At 37.2% G+C, this 24,126-nt stretch overlaps 2 protein-coding genes across 7 annotated transcripts; one reads left to right on the top strand and one right to left on the bottom strand.

Annotated features, from left to right (window-relative positions):
- Positions 1–135: 135 nt before the first annotated feature.
- On the top strand, positions 136–2,381 carry LOC103332211 (Cytochrome b561/ferric reductase transmembrane with DOMON related domain-containing protein). Its single transcript, XM_008234935.3, has 4 exons — positions 136–471; positions 614–1,297; positions 1,420–1,732; positions 2,024–2,381. Exons 1-3 carry the CDS (start codon positions 217–219, stop codon positions 1,696–1,698), a joined length of 1,218 nt encoding a protein of 405 aa, XP_008233157.2. The 5' UTR covers positions 136–216; the 3' UTR covers positions 1,699–1,732; positions 2,024–2,381.
- A 9,228-nt stretch (positions 2,382–11,609) lies between these two features.
- LOC103332212 (Tetratricopeptide repeat (TPR)-like superfamily protein) lies at positions 11,610–23,445 on the bottom strand. Of its 6 annotated transcripts, none has more exons than XM_016794654.2 (25): positions 23,091–23,445; positions 22,782–22,896; positions 22,605–22,666; positions 21,886–21,981; positions 21,490–21,562; positions 20,943–21,278; positions 20,784–20,851; positions 20,559–20,690; positions 20,391–20,432; positions 19,780–20,304; positions 19,506–19,663; positions 18,869–19,400; positions 18,718–18,780; positions 18,518–18,619; positions 17,686–18,003; positions 16,842–16,934; positions 16,626–16,727; positions 16,435–16,539; positions 16,061–16,194; positions 15,519–15,702; positions 15,095–15,226; positions 14,882–14,994; positions 14,383–14,470; positions 11,949–14,176; positions 11,610–11,840 (listed from the first exon to the last, which is right to left on the bottom strand). In XM_016794654.2, the coding sequence occupies exons 2-24, from the start codon at positions 22,840–22,842 to the stop codon at positions 12,110–12,112; spliced, it is 5,586 nt and encodes a 1,861-aa protein (XP_016650140.2). In that variant the 5' UTR covers positions 22,843–22,896; positions 23,091–23,445; the 3' UTR covers positions 11,610–11,840; positions 11,949–12,109. The 6 variants fall into 6 exon arrangements, with proteins under 6 accessions (XP_016650140.2, XP_088908606.1, XP_016650137.2 ...); XM_089052480.1 differs by having other exon boundaries at positions 21,886–21,978; XM_016794651.2 differs by having other exon boundaries at positions 22,782–22,908; positions 23,262–23,403.
- Positions 23,446–24,126: the final 681 nt, after the last annotated feature.

Raw genomic sequence — 24,126 nt, 5'->3', positions numbered from 1 at the left:
GGTTATTTTTGGTGTTAAAACTTAAACACCCGCCAACAACAACCACCAGCCCCCACCAACACCAACCGCATTCCATTTTACTTCAAACCCAAGAGACTAAAACCTCCCAACCTCCTGACCTGAATATGCTTCTCTTTCACAACCCACATTGTTCCTGGTCTTTGTCACTGCTTGTTCTGAGCCTTAGATCTCAATTCAAAGTTCTTGGTCTTTCGAATGGCGAGTTCGGGGTCTTGGTCTTTGGCTTTGAGGTTTGCTTGCAGGCTATGTGTTATTCTGGCCCTTGTCTTGGATACCAAGATATCGGTTGTGGCTGATGATGACAGTAATGTTCCGGGAGTCAATAGTGCCGGTGTGGGTGGCGGAGTATCAGAGCTTTGTGATAATGAGCTGAGTAGTTTTATGCTACCACCATATGGTAATTTATCAGATATAGTCTGTAGGCCTATTTGGAACACTTTTGTTTTGAGGGTAAGTCTCTGTTCTCAATTTGTACTTCAATGTTTAGTTGGTTCTGAACTTGTAGTTGCAACTTGCAATGTTGTTTAAGACATCCTTAATTATATAACATCAAAATTAAAAATGTTTTTTTTTTTTTTTTGCTTTGTTGCAGTACTCTCAGACTGAAGATCATGTCATGAACATTATATTGTCTGCTGTATACACCACTGGATGGGTAGGATTGGGATTTTCCAAAGATGGCATGATGGTTGGTTCAAGTGCCATGGTGGGATGGGTTAACAGAAAAGGTCAAGCAAGAATTAAGCAATACTATTTGCAGGGTTCAAAGGTGTCAGAAGTCATACCAGACAAAGGTGAATTGCCACTCACCGGCATCCCTGCTTCCCTTGTGCTTCATGGCCCCAGAATTTACCTGGCATTTCAGTTGAAATTCCCGACTCATCTCGCCCGGCAGCCAATTATCTTGGCTATCGGAAGCGGTTACCCTAAGCACCACCACCTAACCAAGCACAACGATAAAACAACCATCCTGTTCGATTTCTCTGCAGGTTCTGCATCTAAGGCACCTACAAACTTTGGGCAGATGAAGAAGAACCATGGAATATTGGCTATATTTGGATGGGGTCTAATAATTCCTGTTGGGGCAATTGTCCCAAGATACTTCAAACACAAGGACCCTTTGTGGTACTATCTCCATGCACTAATTCAATTTGTTGGGTTTGTCATTGGGCTGGCAGCTGTGGTACTTGGGCAACAACTCTATACCAAAATAGGAGCCCACTTCCCAACACATAGAGCCATAGGGATCTTTGTTCTTGTGCTTAGTATCCTTCAGGTTTGTCCCTCTCAATTAAATTTATTTTACAAAAATTTATAAAAATAGTTTTGATTAGTACATATCTATATACAAGGAACTGTGATATGATATTTTTGAGTTTTTGACTTTGAGGTTTTCAGATACTGGCATTTTTTCTTAGACCCAACAAGGATGCCAAGATTAGAAAGTACTGGAATTGGTACCACCACTGGCTTGGAAGGTTTGCAGTCTTCTTTGCAGCTGTGAACATAATTCTCGGGATCAAAATTGGAGCTGCAGGAAATGATTGGAAGATAGGCTACGGGTTTCTTCTCGGCGTGATTCTGCTCTCAGTCATTGTTTTAGAAGCATTGGCAAGGATGAGGAGAACAGAGAAAGATACTTTGCCTTCAAACTTCCAAATGAATCCAGTTCAATAGGCAGCAGCAACACCATTCAAGTATCCTCTAAGAGGTCTCTCTCTCTCTCTCTCTCTCTCTCTCTCTCTCTCTCTCTCTATTCTTTCAATTTGTTTTCTTCTTCTTTAGTTTTGCAAATCATAGTTAGTACACAGAATGGAGAAAGTACGTATGAAATACATAAATGAAATAATACTTGTATAACACACAAATAATATGTAACGATCGAAAACGTATATTTTTCCTATTATTGAGAAGTACACAGAAAATGGATGTGTTTTTTAGTATACGATATGTATGTACACTTACTAATGCAGATTGATTCTTTCTTTCTGATATGAAACAGGATAAGATATGATTCCAGGCTTGGCATCTCAGGCAAATATTGTAAGAAATACATGGACTTCAGCAATATATAAAAGAGGTCAAACCAAACTGAGTTGAAGTGTAGAGCACTTCCAAAATTTAAGGCATGGCAGCTGATCCTAGTCTATGAGGTCGTGGATGCTTGACAGTTGATTGCTTTTGTATGGATTTGTGTTCCTCTTGTGGCCGAAACTAACATGTCTTTTGGATGTCATGAATGAATTTTCTTGATGCCTCAACATTGTAAATCCAGATTTTTTTTTTTTTTTTTGTTAATTAAATGTTTTGAAGATTTTCATCATTTTGGCATTAATGACATATCTTTTATTCTTCTGACATATCATTTTGGCAGCTTCATTCAAGCATTTCATCCAGACCATAATAATAATAATAATAATAATAATAATAAAAATAAATTTGAAAATACATACAAGCAATAGTCTAAACTACAAGGGAGATTTCTCACACATGCATACAACTATGATGTTGTGGGGATTCGAACCTGAGACCTCCGGTCTACAAGTTAATGTCATTTGAAGATCATTCAAGGGCATATTTCCCTTCATCTATACCATAAATCTTGTTTGAAAGTTCATCTCATTCATTAATTATGATATCTCATTTTGTATGACATATGTGGTGGGGCAGGGGTTGGGGAATTTAATGCACCCTCCAAATCCATCAAGAATCAAAACTACACGTCAGTCATCTTGCTAGTGTTGTTCAAAGAAGAAGAAGCACAGTGCAGAATCGATGGAATATGGAGGGACTTGGGGGCGGAACGGAATCAATGAGATTGAGAGGAGTGACACTAGTGTGTGTCTCTCCCTCATAGAGACATCGCTTTTTACATTGTTGAATCTTATATAAGACCGTTTCTGTGCATATATGTACATTCACCTTTTTTATACAGAGTCACACAACTTTCATTACAATGTTATTGGTACTAGTCACGTACTCACACAACTTCAATGTTGTTAGTATTAGTCACAGGCACACAACTTTCATTACAATGTTATTAGCACTAGTCACAGACTCACACAACTTCCATTACAATGTTATTAGCACTAGTCACAGACTCACACAAGTTCAATGTTGTTAGTATTAGTCACAATCACACAGCTTCAATTGTTAAGAGCTTGTCATTTTCATTTCGTTTGTGTATATGAGTTATAGTCGGACATAATTGTATTATAATTGCACATATTTGTGTATACACATAATTTGACACTTATGCCAACAAAAATTAATGTTGACAATAAGTTTCTTTTCAAATTTGAAGTTGAAATGTTGGAGGAAACTAAAGAAATCTTCATTTATGCCTCCTCCCCAATGTCACTGTTGAACCAAAAAAATTCACAAAAAAATGGCCAAGGTTGTATTGGTCAAATCCCAGGTACAACAAACCTTATCTAATCTAAATTGATAAGTGCTCAAAACAAAACAAACTTGCTGATCAGATAAAGGAAGAAAATTCAAAAAAGAAAAAGATGAGAGTTTGACCAAAAGTGGGCACTCTCATAGGAGATTGGCATTTCCGTTTTTGAGGCTCAGCTTATCAATTAGAACATTCTCTGATGGGTGATCAATATATAAACAGCAAGAAAGAATAAAAAGGGAGGTGGGGAGATCAAGGGAAAAGCAGCCGTGAGGCTGCACAGGAAAAATAAAATTAAAAAAGCAAGCTGCAAAGGAAAAGGACAAGGGCAGAGAAGAGAGAACACAGCCTTGAGGCTGAAGGAAAAAAATAAGGTGCAGTTCTTCTTCTACAATGCTGCGAAAATGAAGAGACCAAAGACAGCCAATGAGCCATCTGATGTCCTCTTTTGTGAAATATTTCCGCCATGCTTTTGACCAATTCTCTTGATCCTCATATGCCTTCATCAAATGGGTGGTCATCCTTCAATCAAATGGGGTAAAACCCGCAAAACCAAATTCTATGGATAATGAATCCATTTGTTTTTTGTGTTAGTCATAGCATGCCACAAATTTATGGGTGAGAAACCCAGAAATTATTTAGATGCAAAATCCATGGGTGAGAAACCCCGAAATTATTTGGATGCAAAGTCCGTCATTGGGTATTAAACCTTGAAATCAAAGCATCGTTTTAAGAAACTTTGTAATTTTTCTTATGATAATTCGATACCATGATTCCATTGAGCTTACTGAGTTTATTACATAATATTTTTCAGTTTTGATATGGGCTGATCATCTGCACATGTTCTTAAATTACTTGTCATTTTGAATTCTGCAGAAATGGGTACAGAGCCTGCATTGCTGTTGCTGTACATATAATATTTAAAACATTGTACATTGTACATTTATGATGATCGTGGGTCAAGGAAAGCTGTTGATGACATCATTACAAAAGGTTTACAATGAAAAGTTTTGCAGCAGCCCTTGTTCAGGTCATGGAACGACAAGTGAGGATGCAATCACATGTTGGCCGCTACAGACTTCTCCGGTGGTCATGTATCCCTTTCAGTAAACGCATGTTTGCTTCAGTCTCGAAGAATGCGTTGTGTAAAGTTGCCACAGTGCAGGCATGCATCATTAATTCATGTTGTTTACTGCAGCCTGCAGGATGATGCATTTTCAGAGCGTTTAGTCAAGGTTGTTCTTAAAGTCTGGTTTTGGTAGTTTTAAACTCGAGGTTTCAATTTGAACAGCGTCAGAGGAAAGACTTACATTTCCTAACCAGAAAATTGGCATGATCAATGCACTGCAAGAAATGTGTATTTATATTTCTTCCTCGTGTATTTATATTTCTATCCGATGTTCTAATTTCCAGGAAATGAGGAGGAGAAGCTTGCAATTTTTTCAGCTTTGGGTTTGTGGGCAGCAAGATCTGCTGATGCTATTCAATCAGATGTAGTTTTGTTTTTCTCATCTGGTCTTAAGGAGAAGGAAGCTCTAAGAAGAGGGCATCTTCGTTGTCTACGAGCCATTTGCAAAAACAGTACAGATGCTGTTTTCCGAGTTAGCTGGTTGACTTGGCTGTGGTTTGGTGCACTTGTTCTTGACCAGGCTACTTCTTTCATCTCTTTGGTGACATTTGCTTTTTTTCACTTAAGATATCATCATTACTGGAACCTCTCATCCAACTTGTCAAAACTGGTTTTACAAAAGCAGCTCAGCGTTTGGATGATATATATGCCTTGCTATTAGTTGTCATGAAGATTGCAGCTGTTGACATCAAAGCAGGTATGGCTATGATTTTGACATTTTATTTATCATATAGTGTTTTTATTACTAATATAAAATTCACTTCTTGTTTATTTCAACATAATGCCTCTTTCATCCCTGTTCCCTCATTTCTTTCTGTTTACTCTCAGAGGAGACTGTTGTGAAGGACAAGATCTGGTCTTTGATATCTCAAAATGAGCCTTCACTTGTACCAATATCCATGGTAGTTATTCAAAGGCATGCTGGTTTTTAGAAAAACTTTTATCTTTGTATTCCCTGACAAAAGATTTGTATTGCACTACAGGCTTCAAAATTGTTGACTGAAGATTGCATGACATGTGTTGATCCTCTTGAAGTGATTTGTATGTTGAGAATTTGTTATGGTCTTTATTTGACACTTTTTCTGTTAAAACTTTCAGGCTACTGGACTCCATTTCAGTTAGATTACTGTCACAGGTAAATATTCTACAAGTGCTACTTTGTTTTGTTAGTAACTCCGCTTCTTAATAACCTTGAGGCACCAAAAATCAACTTTTGTTAGGAAACACAAATTGGTTCTCATAATTAATTCTCTGAAATGTTTTGCAACTCGGAATATCTCGGGGTTTTGGGAATTATTGGATTATGAGTAATCATTCTTATTTTTCATTCTGGGGCTGCCCTACTCGTATATGAGTGGGAAGATTTTAAATACTCGCAATGTTTACCATGCATATCTAATCTGTATTAATCCAGGTTGCTGGGACTTGTGGAAAAGCTTTACTTGAGGGTGGCAGTGATGATGAAGGTGCTAGTACTGGGGCAGATACTAATTAGTTGAGAGGAATGGACCTAATAAATAAAAAATTAAGAAAAAAGCACCCTCCTAGTTGCGTTAGGTTATACTTTATAGATATTAATTTGCTAGTTTCAAAATATCCAAAGCAGATATTAATCTGCCACTATATAAATTTTTTAATATCTATTATTTTTATTCAATAATATGTGAGAATTATTTGTATAATACATGAATTTTGCGTGTCTTATTGAAAATTTTGTAAAAAACACATGTATTAAGTATGAGAAATACATACGTACATGTACAATATGAGTATTATACGTTTGCTTTTTTTAAAAACATGAATTTTACCGAGTCTTTAAGACGTGTACAGAACACATATGTATTATTGCAAAGTACGTACATATGTCTATAATAGAGTATTAAAAGTGAAAGTGCTAAATTCTTTATACGGATAATAACTCTGGAAAAGTAAAAAATTAAAATGGGACAATAGAGACTTGGGTAATAGCCTAATAGTAATAGATAATGCTATAAACTACTCTAAATCGGGGAAAAATTTTAAAAGAAACAAAAGATCCCTTTATATATATATATATATATAGAGAGAGAGAGAGAGAGAGAGAGCGAGCGAGCGTGCGTATAGCCGCTCGGCTATATTATTAAAGACAATTAAAACAAAAACAAAAAACCCAGTACGTTCGGCTACACTATTTTTTTTTAAACAAAATTTAAACAAAATTTCGTATAGCCGAGCGGCTCTACTCTTTATTCCAAATAGCGCCTAGGTGCTACTCGTCAAACCCATATAGCCAAGCGGCTATACTCTAAGATATAGGTATACGGCTGTACTAATTTTTAATATAAAAAAGACCCTAAAGCAATTAGGAGCCATGTGGAAAAAGAGTGTAGCCGCGCGGCTCTACTGTTTGTTCGAAAAATAAACAAAGTTGCCTCATAGCGCTAGGCGGCACATGTCAGAAACGTATAGCCGGCCGGCTGTAAGATTTAAAATTTGAAACACAGAGTATAGCCGCACGGTAGTACTATTTTTTATATTTAAAAATACCCCAAACGTATAGCCGGGCGGCCATACTATTTTTAAAAAAAATGCGTATAGCCGCACGGCGATACTATTTAATAAATAAAAAACAGTATAGCCGCACGGCGTGTCAAAAACAGTACTATAAAAAATAATAATAATAAAGGATCACAGTGTTCCTTTGTGTGAATCACAATAATTCTGTGATTTCCTTTGTGTGAATCACAATGTTCCTGTCATGGTGGAGAAAGTCTGTAAAAGCAACAGAACACATAAATTTTTGGAGAATAAAAGATTGTCTTCATGTAGCCAAGATTTAAAGTTTTTCCTTTAAACTTTCAGTCTTTGATTGATTCAGTAGTGCACATGTTTTAGCGTTACTATGCAAAATTGTTGATATACTGTTCTTTTTAGACTTTATTAAGCTTTGGGTTGAAAAATCACCAGCTGTATTTCAGGAGAAGAGTCGTGAAAGGTGTCTGTAATGGATTTTTGGTCATTAATGTTTTCTTTAACTGAAAACTACTGTAAATTTCTACATAATATATTTGGTCAGGCTCACAGGCACTATAGTTGGGATCGTGGGTGGGTCTTAGTGTCTTGACTTCTATGCATCAATTGGAATGTACAAGTTACCACCAATTCAGCTGCTTCAGCATTCTGGTATCATGGCTCAACCTAAACCAATTAGGTGGTGGATGTCTGGCCTCTCAGGCGGAAAGAAAGCAATAGCAGCAGTTTACTATTTTTTTTTTAAAAACGAGTATGACCGGCTCCACTCTTGACTATTAGGTCATTACCCCGTATCCAATTTTGTTTTCACAGCACTCCACCAGTCAAAAAAAGGACCAACAAGCGGTTAGGCGTCACTTGTCAAAAAGAGTATAGCCGGACGGCTATACTATTTAAATACATTATATTTAAAACGTATAGCCGCCCGGCTATACGGTGTAATAAATAAAAATTAAGGAAAAAAAACACCCTCCTAGTTGTACTAGGTTTTTTTTTTTGGTCAACCTAGTTGTACTAGGTTATACTTTACATATATTAATCGGGCCACTATATAATTTTTTTAATATATATTATTTTTATTCAATAATATGTGAGAATTATTTGTATAATACGTGAATTTTGTGTCTTATTGAAAATTTTGCAAAAAAACACATGTATTAAATATGAGAAATACATACATACATGTACAATATTGTACGTTTTCTTTTTTTTAAATGTGAATTTACCGAGACTTTAAGACGTGTACAAAAAATGAAAGTATTATTGAAAAATACATATGTATGTATATAATGCGAGTATTTTACAAGGGTAATAATTGTGGAAAAGTGAAAAATCAAAAATGAACAATAGAGACTTGGGTAAAGGCCTAATATTAATGTATAATGCTCTAAACTACTCCTATAGATAAACGAAAATTAAGACGGAAAAAACAAGGGCTTCAGTATATCCGTGTGGTTATAATATTGATTAAAAAAATTCAGAAGGACCCACAGTATAGCCGCGCGGCTATACTTTTAAAAAGAAGACCTTGCTAGCGATTAGGCACCCGAACCGAATCTTCTCTTTTCCCTACAGTAATTCCAAGGCCTCTTTCCATCTATAAATCTATCTTGAATATGAGAGTTCAATTTTTTCTTCTTTTTTTCTTGGGGATGTTTGCCTTGATCTACCTCGTTCTCTTGAATACTATTAAATTTTGTTACTGCAAACATTATTTGTCATAGAGAATTGCATTGTGAGTTGGAGTTGTCTTGGTAATTGCTTCACTTTTCAAACAACACTTTACATGAAGAATAGTACCACTTTTTACTTTTATACCCATAAATCTTTGTTTGAAATTGTTGTTCTCGTTGGCAAAGAGATTGCAAAATCACAATCTTGCATTTTTGTTACAACAAGTAAGAAATAATCTTAGCCTCTTGTTTGGTCCAAAAATTGACACATCCAGCCCAAGGCCTATCAGAACAAACAAAGCTGATTTGGGCCTCACAGGCCCAACATAATAGGAAGAGGAGTCCAGACCAGAAGAGGGAACAATCCCACATGGCAGCCTCTGGGATAAAAAGTCAGCAATGGCAGCCTCTGGGATAAAAAGTCAGCAATGACAACTGCCATAGAAGGAGTAACTGAAGGGTTCGTGACATCAAGAAGAACTGAAGATTAAATCCCCCTTATATATGTATATACAGAGATTTTTTCTGTCTTTACAGAGAAGGTAATTCTCCCAAGATAGATAAGCAAGTTACAATCTCAGAGAGGGATAAGCAGGAAAGCAGGGAGCTGTCCAGAAAAAGAATCAAACTAACCATCACAGGTAAAATATCACAAGGGGCAGCTGAAAAACAGGGAAGTGATCGCCTATCCGAGAACCTATCTGCCAAAATTGAAGAAGAAGAGGAAAAGGGGGGAAAATATCTTTGCCGCCCAATAAAAAACACAATCACCCTACTCCAGAGAAGAAACAGTTTTTCTATAAATACAAGAAGGAGTGAACAGGGTAGAGGACACTCAAAAAACCAAAAAATCAATCAAAAACAAAAACTCAAAATGACTTCAAAACACTGAAGCAACCAAAGCTCATTGAGCCAAGACACAAACAAACAACTCAACCAGAAGCTCACTTGAATTCCAAGTGAAAACCAGCTTTAGATTAGAATTCCCAAGGTTCGGACTTAGAAAATAAGTCATTTAAATTTCACAGTGCAGTCTCTAGCCCACTGAAGTCCTCGAGAATGACCACTTCGCCTTACAGATGAAGAAGCCGCGATTCGCCCACTCGAAGCTTCACAAAAGCTTAAAGTACATTGAAGCTCTGCCAGAATCAACCTTTGGTATCGATTTAAAGTTGAAACTTAGCAATCAGAGTTGTCAACATTCCAGTCCGGCCGGACATTCGATCCGGCCGAACATTTCCAAATCCAGCCCAAACAGAGCCTCCCATCCAGGCAGAAATGGAGTTCCAATTGTATCTTCATCTCTCTAGCATGAGTATTTATTGTTATAGTTTTGTAAAAGGCGATTCTGCCTAAAAACGATTTAAATTCTATCAGTTCTACCTAAAAGCAGTTTAAATTCCATCGATTCACAAACAGTTTAAATTCCATCAACCATTCGGCCAGAACAGCTGTTTATACTGAGATAAATTGTTAAAGTCCTCACCCGTCTGAGGCAAGAAAAGAACTTACTTGGGAGATATTCCTCACCCAAATTCACAATCGTTTGTTTGCAGAAATCAGTAACTTGGGGCGCAAGTTATCTACTCCAAACTAAGTCTGCTAGAATTTTTATTGCTAGCAGTGGCACGCTCGCACACCAAAGAAAGCTGACTTGTCGACCAGTTTATGGTTCTCAAGGCAGTGGGGAACTTTGCCCTTCCATCACAGGAGTGAACGCAAAACGGGCAAACACCTCTCACATTCTTTCATAGTTAGTAAAATACAAATAAAATACGTATGTGTTTTATTCGGCAAAATTTTGGCAAGTTACAACCAAAAAATTCAGCCACAATATAATATTTTAACACAATTTTTTTAATTTTTTTAATATATGTTATTTTTATTCAATAATATGAAAATTATGTGTATAATACGTGAATTTGTGTGTATAATTGATTTTTTTTATATATAAAAACACGTGCATTAAACATGAAAAATATGTACATACGTGTATTATATTTTTGCTTTTTTTTAAATGTGTATTTTACTAATTTTTTAAGACATGTATGGAAAACGGAAGTATTATTGAAAAATACATATGTATGTGTATAATACGAATATTAAAATGGAAAATACTAAATTCTTTATATGGATAATAACTGTGCGGCTATGCTTTAAAATATTCGAATATATTTAAAGAGTAGCCACGTGTCTATATGCTTTAAATATAAATATATTTTAAAAGAACAGCTGATACTGTTTAAATATTCAAATATCTTTTTTCTTTTTTTCAAAATAAAAACTTTTATCTTTGTATTACCTGACAAAAGATATGTATTGCACTACAAGCTTCAAAATTCTTGACTGAAGAAGTGTTGATGGATCGTTTGAGGGTTGAAGAAGAGCACCTTCCCGTATGAACACATCGGAGTTTTTCTCTTTATTTGGCGCTAATCCATGTAAGACATTATTACGGTTTTTTAACCAAATACTATAACAAATTAACCAAATGCTTTAGTTTTTTTTTTTCTAACGAAATAAAAATTTAGACTTTGTTTATAGGTTCTAAATCATACAAGAATTTTCAAAACTTTCTTGTGCCAAAGAAGGTACATGCATACAACCTAACGAAATATATATATACATTCCTTACTGTGTTGAATATATTCCTAACAATATGTGCCTCTTGCATAATTTCTTACCTTGTACTTTTGACTTTTCTATGTTGAATTTTCTTGTACTTCTGACATTTCTATGTTGGCACCCGTCCTTTAGATTTTAGGGTTTATAGTTTAGGGTTAGAAACGACCTCAACGTTCAACCAGTAATTAAGTGAGCTTGTTTTGAGCTAAGAGTGACAAAAGGCATCAAAGCTAAAGAAGGAAGAAAGGAGTTCAAAAGAATCTCAACTTGGACAATGGGGAAAAATAATTAAGTCATATACAACAGATCCAAATCAAAAATGAAAATCCCATTTATTGTAACCAAAAGAAGTGATATCAGTTTTGAATGCTGTGGTCTGAAAATTCAAAATAACAAAATTTCTTATATGTGATGAACCAAAATTGTCATCCCATAAATTAGTCCCGCAGAAGTTCCAAAATTAAGCTTCCTACTGTAAAACCTGCACATGGACAGTTCAAAAAAGAAAAGCAACTATAAATATTAATCATAATAATATAATGATGACAACAATAGACTGTTAGAACGAAGGTGTAAGCAGACCACTAACCTGAATTCATTTTTGAGAAGCATGTGTAAGTAGAAACTGACTACAAGAGATCAATTGATTCTTGTCCCTTCTGGATATAACGCAAAATAAGATTTTGTTCCCACTTTTTTTGCTCAAAAATCTTGCTGCACCTGATGGGTAACAAAAGCAAATTGGGGGTGTTAAGTAGCAGTTGTCGTGCAATTCTCATTTGATGGAAAGCTGGTGGCTTTGGCAGCATCACTCGCTCTGACTACTCTGTTATTTATGACTTTGAAAGACTGTGAGCCATATGGTCGACTGAGCAAACTTATTGGCATTCTCAAAGTCTGCTTTCGGTTTCTTCTTCCCCTTATCAAAATGCTGAAGGTTTTCTCTCCCTCGTTTGTCCGTTCACTGCTGCTTCCAGCTTTTCTGTTTGGGCTGTCACTTGGTTCATTCTGAGCATCTTCAACCCCACAAAGGTTTGGACCGTTTTCCTTTACACTCTCAATTGCATTACTCATTGGCTCTGATGTCAGAAGATTGGTTTCTTTCTTAGTTTCCCCCACATTATCAATGTCCACTGGCAGAACAGGACCAGAATCATCACTGTGAAAGTTTGACTCCAATGGGGGATCAGAAATCGGCTCAACAACAGGTGTTGGGGCAGAGAAATCCATTGGATGGCAGCCAGGCCAAACTGTACTATGAACAAACTCGGGTATGTTAGGGTTCACGTTACACTGCCATGCGAAATGATTTGGATGAAACCCACTGCTGGTAACAGGAAAGGCACCGGTTCGGATTACTTGGGGTTGACTGTAAGGAGGGTACATAAAAGGCAATGGCTGTATGATGTTCGGGGTGGCAGGAGGAGAATGGTATGGGTGATGAGGGGAGGAGCACATTGGTGTAGATAAGACAGTAGCAGGCCCTGGATGAAGATTCATGTTTACTGGCCAAGGAGCAATAGTTGGGACAGGACCCGCACCAGAAGGTATTGCGATGCTCATGGGAACCGGAGCAGCACGTGCCACGGATGGTGAGGGATTGAATGGAGCAGCCGATGCAGACAACTTCTTACTCGGCTGCCCTCGAGTGTCAACTGAATTTGCAGCATCCTCTACACCTTGCAAAGTGGAGAAGGAGTCATGCAGTTCACAAGTGCCAGATGGATCCTTCTCACAGATTCCCTTCGTGGGAGAACCCATAGATTTTGGCACTCCATCTTTTAGTAATTTATCCTCTACCACTTCATGAATCTTAACCCCACTGGATCCTTGTCCATCCAAACACTCAACCACCCTCAGTGAAGAGATATCATCCTTTGCATCCGTTGAATTAATTTCTCCTTTCTTCTCAGCAGCTCCAGTCTCCTCTTGTAAGTGGTCTGTTGTAACCAATACGGAATCCTTCTTTTCTTCGAGTATATTTTCTAACTCAGTTATGTTTGGTTTGGAATCTCCTTTGACATCAGTTGTTTCTTCTTCATGTATTTGAACACCATGTTCCTGGTTATCTGGAACGTTGCTATGGGGCAACTCAGTTTGCATTTTCGCAATAGTACCTGGTGGAGCCAGTGCTACTTCCTTGTATGAAGGAGATTTTCCGAGACTGACTATAGAATTTTTCACTGGAGCAGTGCCACGTGGCGAAATGTTTAGACTGAGCTCTGATGGAGAACTGAAACTTTTGCCGTCATTCCTAGAGGGCTCTGCTGTAACTACTTTGGCAGACGAAGGCACAGACTTTACTCTGTATGTTACAGCTTTAACTGTTCTCCGTCCAAACTTAGTACCTTGAGAGGAACTTGCAGTGTTTTCTGCGTAACTTCCATGAGATGTTGGCCTTTTCTTCACAAGGTAATACCTACTGTTTTGATTAGTATTTTTTGCTGAAGAATAGTCCGTGTCACTTTCTACATATTTCTTCTGGTAACTATAGACCTTCCCAATAGTTGCTCGCCGTTGTTTTAGACGCCTCCCATAGGAGCCAACTGATCTAGGCCTTTGAACTGATTGCCAGCCATCTTCACCTTCAACATGTGTTTCAGAAGATATCTGATCAAAAACAGTTTGATTTTGTCCTGCAATCTCTTCCACGACATGCTGGGGTTCAACCGGAGCAGGGATGTTCTCCTGGATGGCATCTGTTTTATCTCTTGGTTCAAGTATATGTGTCTCTTCATCTGAACCCTCTTTAGTGGTTTCTTTTGAAGAGTCATCAGAACTTTCTAAGCTGATAGTTTGGTAGGATTTTTCCTTCAACTGCACAACAAATTGAAATATTTTGATCAGGTGCGTTACAAGAGAATAGAGAGTTGAAAGAAAGTGTATGTGTAGCTCTGTTAAACTCATAACCACGACCAAAACTCTATTTTTCAAGAAGGGGAAGAAAGTAAACGAACAGAAAAAACAGAAGAAAAAGGAAGAAAAAAAAACCACAATACAAAATGACCTGGCCCCAAACGTACCTTCGTTATGTAGCTTTTCCTCTTTACCGCCATATCTCTCCCTTTGGCATCATGAACTGGATTAATGTAGTCAAGCAAATCTGATACGCTGCCAATTTTAGTGGAAAAAAAAAAGGTATTAGAAAGGATATGCATGTTATGAGAAAGAAATTCAATTAAACATAAGCCACTAAATAATCTCAGCCAGACAATCTTTTGTATTCAACAATAGAACATAACCAATACACTTAGAAGAATCATGTAATTTCTCATGACTAGAAAATCCACAAGGATTATATTCAATTTCAAGTTCAGTTTCGACAAATGACACTTGTAGGCATGTAAAAGGGTCACCGTTTACAATCCATCCTCATGTTTGCACTTCCACAATCAACAATTTAAGTTCATTGGTAGTCAAAAATTACAATTGTGTGGTTAGACATCAAAGCAGAATAATAAGTACATTATAAATGGAGTGATTAAATAAAGTTCCATATTAACAGTGACAATGCTATCAAACCTTAGGTGGCCTTTGCTGGCTATAGATGCATCAGGCTTTCGAGTCCCATTTCTTGCAGCTTCTTGCTGTTCAAAAGCCTTGGACTCAAAGTACTCAAGCCAAGCAGCAGCATCCTGCAGTGTTTGTTAAAACATTTTAGAATGATTAATCCTCAGAAGCGATATTTTTTTTTTAAGAAGAAAAAGGGGGCCTAAGACAAGATGAGGAAGATACTTGTGTACGTAAGTCATCTGGGCCAAGCTTTGCTCGCAGAATTTGTAAAGTTGTCTGCTCATGCTGAACACTTAGAGGATATGCTTCCATCAATGAGAGTGCGATTGCAATAGCATGGTAACTTGCAGCTGTCTGGAGAGGTTTAACATTAAAATGTTTAATTCTCAAAGATATAAAAATAAAAAAAATGGTCAAATTTACTGTCTTAAATCAAATTTATTTACTATCTTGAATAAATTTTCTAGTGGGGTATCTGTGAACACATAGAACATGTAAAGTTTCACTGGTGGTATACTTGTTAGTTACAAACTGAGCCCTCATTTTTGGCACGAACTGTATCTATCATCTTACCTCAAATATTGTGATAGTTAGAACTTTAGGACATAGATAAATTAATGAACAAATAAATGAACAAAAACAAAACCTGAATATGGTCTGGGCCGAGTAACCTTTGGTTACACTTCAAAGCTTTGTGTAGATATCTGAGGGCAACATGTACATTTCCCAGGCCTTCCTCCATCATAGCCACATTGATGTATGTTGCAGCAGTGTTTGGATGAGATGGTCCGCACGTGAGATGCAAAAGATACAGAGCACGCTTTACATACCTGATCAGAAAAAATTGTGAGCTTATACGTGTAGGAAAAAGTAAATCAGAAACACTTAGACTAATGAATGAAGAGACTATGCATCATGCAGTTATGACTTATGAGTCTAGACTATTTTGTCTTCCTGTTTTCTTTTCCTTTAAATGGAAGAACTTCAAGAACGAATGAGTAAAAAAGACAATGCAGGTTTGAACAAAAATAGTCAAATAAACAAAGACAAACAAAACCAACAGCTTGCATCAATAAGATCATGAGAGCAACCATTGACATCATCACACAGAACACAGATTCCCCTGAACATGCAAACTGTGAAAGATTTATATACACGGATATCAACTTAAACAAGAAAAAAACATACTTGAGAGCCAGCTCTGTATGTTGAAGTCTGTAATAGAACACAGCAAGATCCCCATAACTCTTCATGGTGTCTGGATGGTCAAGCCCTAATTCTCTCTCATTGATATCAAGAGCCTTTTGCTGATAAATTGTAGCCTGTAATTGGAACAAACTGTTGATCATCCATGGCATGAAACCTTTACCAAAAGAAAGGCAAACTTTACATATTTTGCACATTTTTGCACATGTTGCTCCAAGAAGCCTTTTACAATGAAAATATGAAGGGATATATGCAGCCAACCCCCCAATTTAAAGTCTATGATTGGTCATGAAAGGTAACAGAATTGACCTCAGGTATGTCACAGGAACACCAAAATAAAAGGGATAACAACAGACCTGATTAAAGTCTCCAGTGTGATATAAAACTACAGCAAGGAGGCTATAAGCTCCTGCTGTCATTCGATGGTATGGACCACAAACTGCTACCAGCTTTGCAAGTGCCTGAAAATGCCGAAGTACAGCAGGTAACTAACTAGAATACTAATATAAAGGAATGAAAGAAAAATTTCTGGTACCAGTCCACATACCTTAGTGCCATATGCAACTGCATCCTCAAGTTTCCCCTTATCTAAAGCTGTTTTTGATGATTCAAGGAGTTGCCTACCATCTGCCGAAGAGCAAGCCGCTTGCTGAAAACAGCAGAATAAAAGGTTAAATTACAAAATATGGGCACACTCTAATAACTTCTGAGACTCAATAGAATAGAAAAAAAATGCTTTTAATATGTTATGTCCAGTCTTCACCTTATGCACTGGGACTAGACTGACAATATCTGAACTTCTGAACGGATTTGGAGAATCCATATCAAAATCCCTTGGAACCATCTCAATACCCACCTAATTTGGGGGATGGGGAAGGGGAAAGAGAGAACAAAATGTCAGTGTTCATATTTTAGTACATATGCAAAATACTTGTTATTAAATACACGATTGATGATCATTTTTATTTTATGATTATCCTCAAATTCAGCAAGACATTAGTCTGATCTATGTATGTATAATCTAACATCATAGATAATTATACTATAGAAATCAATGCATTTAGAGAAAAATGGGAGCCAGGAAGGAGAATACTTATTGCAATCTCGTGATTGGAAGGATTCATCAAAGTGGTTGGTAATGACCATTGATGGTTACATAGGAGTTTTACCTGACTTTGATAAGTGAGTTTAACCTGTCAAAAGTAATCTATGAAGATTGGCATGACAAACAAGTTGAGGCATTAGTTGCAACCTTCATAGTGAGTTCACTTTGGGGCTCTGATTTCCTCTGAATTTTCGGATACACCCTTGTTTTTTATTCATGCAGATTGCCAGGTCGTTATTTCTTAACATATTGTTTAGTTTAGAATGCTTTGCAACGTTAAATTTTCTAGCAGCTAGTTGTTTAGAGGTATTTTATGTATTTCCAGTAGACAGCTGGTTTACTCTGTTTGTAATGGAAGTCTTTTGTTCCTAATATATAGATATATATTTGCTAGCTTCATGGTCAACAAACAAGCTTAAAAACTAGAGTGTGAATTTACAAAGACAGTATTAAAGAATGTGGGCCATCTCCAAAAGCTAATGTTCAATGACATGCTACATACCTTATGACATAATCCACGGAGAATCGCAAATCTCCTCACATCGCCGTAGTTGAAGCTGCTAAGATCCCATCTATATCTCTTTCGCAAGAATACCTCCAGCCACCTCCACACAAGGGGATGAACATTGCATGACTTATTTAATTCTTCATTTTCCGAAACCCCCAGCATAAGATTCAAGGCAGCAGCAATCGACACAGCCATTTTCTCAGTGCTATCAACGGCGGAAATCACTGCCTGAAGTATGTGCTTAAACGCTCGCACTATCATCTCATGAATGCAAAGGGACTGCACATGGGATAGCTTCTCTGAAAGCTTGACCTGTAAAGAAATAAAAGGCAATTTTCATTCAATATGGCATCCTGTTTAAGCAGCATAACAAACATCACCTAAATGTAGGATTTCAAATTTTCTGAGAGTTCCAGTTTGGAGATGAGAGATAATGCAAGAATCAGATATAAGCAAAAGGATAATGCACATTATAAACTTGACGCTATGCAAACATTAGTGGCTGGTTAACATTGCCTAACAGCTCAGACCAAAAAATAAAAACATTGCCTAGCAGCCACTAACACATGATAAAAGGATTGCTAGCTCCAGATCTTGGGACAACTGTCATATACTCTTTCTTTTTTGTTTCTTTTTATTACACACTTCAAAGCCACATAAACAAACAACCTCCAGAAATCAGAACACCATCTCAAATTATTAAAGTTCAGATGGGACATAGCACACCCAGCAAGGTAAGGACGCAAACAAAAATGTTTCTTAGGTAGATGAATTATACAGGGATTGTATTTAAAATACAAAAACTCTAAATTAGTAGAAAACTTACAACGTGCCCCAGAGAACGCATCCGAAGACCTCTAGTATGCATGAAATCAGTTAAAGTCCGACCATCAACTGGTGAAAGTTCCAATGAACCAAAATCTGCTACCTGTATTATACGATAAATTCTAGAAACAGGAATCACCATAACAATACTTACATGCAGAAAGATAAGAAATTTTAAGCAAAAAAATATTTATTCATTACCAGTTTTGGAAGAGCAACTTCAGAGTAGTACTTCTGAGACAAGTCGATCAGTTCTTGCAGAGACTGTCAAGTACATGGTACATTAGTTCACGATGTATAGTACAAATAAGCAAATGTTGTAAAGCCTCCACTGACACCTATTATATATTACCTTGCAGTGAAGTCCAGTTTCAGATTCTTTTAGTCGAGCAAAGGCAGCTTCAGACAATATCTCTGTCAGCACAAGCTCATTTTCTTTGGCATTAGTTTCAAATTTTGACTCTACAGAAGGGGATGTAGCGTTGTCAGCTTCCCCAACAGCACCATCTGCAGGAGACTTTGAGCTCTCAGATTGCAGTTTGATATTGCCTCCATCTGATTTTTTCTTGCTGTTTTTAAGGGATTTAAGAGGTGTCCCAAGTCCCTCAACCTTCATCTCGTTCTTAGCCTTCTCAGATGATGGTTTCTTGTCTTTATCCGCATTTTTTTGGTCTTGCAAGTGTTGAATCCAGCAAGCTCCAAGTTCCCATCTCACAAAACTATCAGAATCTAGCTCCTCTTTCTCTAGCTTAGCAAGACTTTCTTCTAAGAGTCCCTCAACAAAAACGCAGGAAGCAGAAAGCTCTTCATGCTCCAGTATTTGCATATGCGATGCCGGTTTATTTTGGTCTGAAGGTGTTGTCTTGTGAAGTAGTAATCTCAAACTGCAAGGAACAAGGTACAAGTTAGGCTCTTATAGCAAAACTCCAAAACTCCATGACAAAAGGTTGGTATCTTTACATAATACTCACAGATGAATTAATGAGTACCTGTTGATATTAAGGGCATTGGCGCCACCCTCAGGTTGATCAAGGAGTTCAATGCTTTGAGATGGAGAACTGACTTTCTTAGTTTCCTTTCCCTCAACCTTGACAACTGCAATGTAACCACAATATCTGACATTGACAACACCTAGAGTGTTGACATCCTGCACACATAATTTTATAAAGAATCACCTCAACTGTGCCAAAGTTACAAAATAAATCTCATAGCGTGGAGAAATTTTGTATTGATCAACAACATTTATTTCAGAAAATAACTTACATGGGCAGCAGTGTTTTCATCAGCAGTGATCCCTTTTAGAAGGTTTCGTTGTGCTAGATTCTTCTTATCCACTCCAGTTGCTTGAATTCCATCAATTTTAGTATCTACCTTACAGCTTGCATTAGAAACATCTTTTGTAACTGTCACGTTCAAGTCCCCTACTCTCTCGGTGTAAAGAATTCCACTGTTTGGAACTGAACCAGTCAATTCCGGTTTTCCAATTACATGCTGCACAGCCTTAATGGCTCTAAAAATGGAGACATCGACAAATAGGCTGTGAAGGAGAAATGCCTTCCTATCTCGAATCTGCCTCTCCTCGGCTGTCTTGCAAGGCATAGATGCAATATACCAAAACTCGTTAGCCCAAGGTATCAGATCAAATTTTCCATCTCTTCCTAGACCACCTCCATTTCCACCCCAAGTTTCATCCTCAACAGGTAGAGCAGGGAAAACTGAGGGTGTCTGTGCTGAAACGGGTGGCACCAGCCATGTGTTTGCTCGAAAGCCGTAAGGGAGATTCCCGAACTGCAAAAGATCAAGAAACTCAGTTACAAACATAGAACTGGGAAAATACACACTCATACAAGAAAGCATAATGAATGATCCTATACCTTATTACGTTCCGAAAATGCTTTCAAGAGCTCATCATAAGCCTGAAATATGATAAATTAAATACGCATATTATCATTACACAATTGCAAAGCTGAATTGCTCTACACATTACATACTTAAGCTGAGAAAAAATAAACACTTGAGAAACTCAACGACAGCTTACTAACATTGTCAAAGGCTCTACTAAGCTGCCGTAACAAATCGACCAGGTTGTGACACAGAATCCGCTGCTTCCCTACGCTATAGAATCCCTTTCGGCAAGCTTCAACATGAACCACCTTCCCATTGCAAAGCTTCACCTGATCATTGCAAAAACATAAGATGTGTTTGGATGTTGAGAACTCAAAAATAAAATAAAAATTGTGTCTAGACTGCGTAGACGAAAGTCTTACTTCAAGGGAAAAGAGGTGATCCTGGGGCAAAATCTCATCGACTTGTCGTTTCGTCCCCCTTCTAATAACTGCAACAATTCACAGCATTTACACTCAACTTTTATGCCATAAAATAAATACATACATACGTAGAGGAGATAGAGAGGACAGAGAGAGTACATTGCAGAGGAGGAGTAAGGTGGGAGAGAGAGAAGAAGTCGTAGAAAGAACCAAGCTTAAGGCAAGAGTGGCTCATCTCGGTCTCCGAGTCCACCGCCACGTCTCGCTTATCGGCTCCTGTGGAAACTTGAGACTTGGAGGTGTTGGTGGTGATGGATTTCTTGGCGCTCTTATCCTGCGCACCCGGAGCATTTTTACCAGAGCCTGTAGAAGAGGCATCGAGCTTAAGACCTTGGTCTTTCGTCGGCGAAGGCGATGCCCCGAAGCTCGTCGTGCAGGCCACGATGTCCAGCAAGCGTCTGACGTGCGCCGTCGCGCGCTGTTCATCGTAGTCCTCTGAAAAAAACAGAGCACACAGAGAGTGAGAAATTTGATTGAGGAAGAAGAAAAGGCGCGGGTACGACGACGTTCTGGATACGTTCGGCCCAATGGCCCTGAAACCGTCTAAAGCCCAATGGGCCTCAAACCGCTTAAAGACCAACGACCCATAAAGATAGATCATAGAAGTTAGACAAAACGACGTCGGGTTTCTTTTTTGAATATTTACCTTCGACCAACGTCAGGACGCATGGTTTTAGTGCGGAGACGTCCACCGTATCCTTTAATCGCTGCCCTCGTACCTGCAATGAACGACAATGATATTATGGTCGTTTGAATTTTTTTTATTTTTTGGCCTTTTTGCAATAAATCATGGGTAATTATACAGTCATCGCCACGAACGTGATTATGGTCTAACTTTTTCTGCTATGCGTTCAGCCACATGAAATTGATTTTAGGGTTTCTTTTGATTCGGTCTTGTACTAAATGCCCTAATTTGTCAAAGGCAATGTCATGAAAAGTCTTCAACTACATGCCATTTTCTCCATCAGATATTGTGAAATAAGATTAGCCATAAACAAGAATGAGACAATCACGACGAAGTATTGTAAGTAATGATAATTACCTCATGGGTAAGCGAAAAATTTGTGATATTGCAAGTTTCTATGTTCACTGATAATAGCTGACGAACATCGATAATCCTATCTGTTGAAATTCCCTGCTGAAAATATCAATGTTAATTTCGCTACATACTCAATAATACTAATATCCATAATATGTCACATATTTATACATACGGACCTCACTTAGCGTAAGTGATTCAACCTTCATATATACGTTACATGTAGCATTAACTAAAAAACATAATATACTTCTGTCCTTAAAGAGTCGGAATATGACAGTGAATTGGCTCATTATAACTTGGTATGAACAATAACAATAAGGACAAGGACAAGAAAAGGCACATTACATTTTGTGTGCTTGCAAGAGAGGCTTCTAGCTAGCTTCTATTATGGAAGTAGGTGGGTGATGCCTATAGTTTGGAGACTATAGCACGTATTCGAAACCGGCCAATTAACCAACTTTGACACTATACAATTGCTTGTACTTAAAAATATTGCAACACTATGTAAAATAATAATTATAAAAAATAAAAATAAAAAAGTGCCCATGTGAATTGGAATTTGGAAGCAATAAAAACAAAACGTTCCCGTCTTACAAAAGAGTACAAGTCACAAGACAGAGAGACTCAGTTAGCCAAGGTTGACGAAGCTAATAGCAGAACTTGTTATAAATTAATTGCAGCCACAAGAGCCATGAGCAGAATTTAGAAACCGTCCAAACCTTTAAAACAACACTGCTTTCATCAGGAAGGTTCACGGTGATGTCCATGACAACAGGAAGAACTGCAGAGACAGAAAAGAAAAAAAAAACGATACAAAGATTAATTAATCCGGGTGCTTAACTAATGATTAGTTTGACTAAACTAAGCGATTTGAAGACAAATTAATGATTGATTACCCTTCTCTTCTTTCTTCTTCTTCTCTCCCTTGCCCTTTCCACGACTGTTTCTGGGTGCCATTTTCAGCTTTGCTTGAATGAATGAGCTTAAACTCGAATATCCTTAATTACCCACCTAAGTAGATATCTGAACAAGTTTAATTAATTATATCAAGATAAGGTTTAGAGCACAAGCCAATAATATCTCAAAAGTGTTTATCTCTATTCTGAGAAACACTTCAGAAACAGAAACACTTAAAAAAAAAAACAGCTGAGCTGAAGATTAAATGAAAACACAAAAAGAAAAAACCATTAAAAAAAAATGATTACCAAGTATGTGGAATTAAGTTTTTCCAGAGAAAATGGAGTTTTTTTTAATGCAGAAGGAAGCAGAAATGAATAGGAGATAATTAAACTGAGCTGCACCAATTAACCATGCAAGTAGAAAACCATAATTAAGCTAATAATTATGAAGAAGATAAGAAGAGTAAAAGCTCTCACTCTCTCTCTATCTCTCTCTGAGTGGTGAGGTTCAGAGTTTGGATAATGAGGAGAGCAGAAACAATGAAAGAGGTTTGTATGGAGATGAAGAGGAAGAAGGAAAAAAGGTGGAGATGGAAAAATAGGAGGGGGAAAGAGATATAGAGAGATGGGTGTGATAAGGAAGGAAGGGCGGAGATTTAACAGTCAGAAGAGAAAATATTTGGCTTTTTATGGCAGTTTCCTTGCTGGCTTATACAGAGTAATTATCATTTTTGCGGGATGTATTTTATTTTTCTAATTTTATTTATTAATTTTAATGAATTTTGAAATTCTTATTAAACATATATATATATATATATATATATATATATATATATATCTAATGGGTAAGGGTTGGCAATGACGTTTCTGCTGCACTTTGTAATGTAGGAGGAATTCGGGGCCCTGTTGGGTCCACTGGGACTTGGATACCATGTAAAAGTAATCAGAAAATCACAGCCGTAGAATTTTTTGTTAAAGGTTTGTAGTAGGTCTAGGCACGGATCGATTCGAAATGGTAGAAGGGTCTTCCGTTAACCAAACCAAAGACTTCGATAGACCATTTTCTATTCCGTTAATCAAACCAAAGACTTCGGATCAGTTAACCTAATATTCGGTTCGAATTGGCCAGTACGCCAGTGGTACTGTAATTAAAACATACTAATAAAAATACAATTTATAATACTTTCACATACATAAGTTCTTGAACAAATACACCATATTATCATTGTAAAATATAAAAATTCAAGTATGAAATCAAATAACTTAGTCACTATCAATGATTGAAATATCGGCCGATACACCAATATATCTGCCGATATATCGGTATTTTCAACGGTCAACA

The sequence above is a fragment of the Prunus mume genome, linkage group LG5 (genome assembly GCF_029339155.1).
Source record: "Prunus mume cultivar Tortuosa linkage group LG5, ASM2933915v1, whole genome shotgun sequence".
Taxonomy (NCBI): domain Eukaryota; kingdom Viridiplantae; phylum Streptophyta; class Magnoliopsida; order Rosales; family Rosaceae; genus Prunus; species Prunus mume.
The sequence above is the reverse complement of the archived record's forward strand: the minus strand, read 5'-3'. Positions and strand labels throughout refer to the sequence as shown.

Bases quoted from the DNA above. Each gene is read 5' to 3' on its own strand.
- LOC103332212 (XM_016794654.2), bottom strand. From the start codon at position 22,842: ATGGCACCCAGAAACAGTCGTGGAAAGGGCAAGGGAGAGAAGAAGAAG. The intron at 21,982-22,604 runs GTTTGGACGGTT...TGATATTTTCAG, and splicing joins AAAGCAGTGTTGTTTTAAAG to CAGGGAATTTCAACAGATAG. The intron at 18,620-18,717 runs GTAATGAATAAA...CGTATAATACAG, and splicing joins AAGTTGCTCTTCCAAAACTG to GTAGCAGATTTTGGTTCATT.
- LOC103332211 (XM_008234935.3), top strand. From the start codon at position 217: ATGGCGAGTTCGGGGTCTTGGTCTTTGGCTTTGAGGTTTGCTTGCAGG. The intron at 472-613 runs GTAAGTCTCTGT...GCTTTGTTGCAG, and splicing joins GGAACACTTTTGTTTTGAGG to TACTCTCAGACTGAAGATCA. The intron at 1,298-1,419 runs GTTTGTCCCTCT...TGAGGTTTTCAG, and splicing joins TTGTGCTTAGTATCCTTCAG to ATACTGGCATTTTTTCTTAG.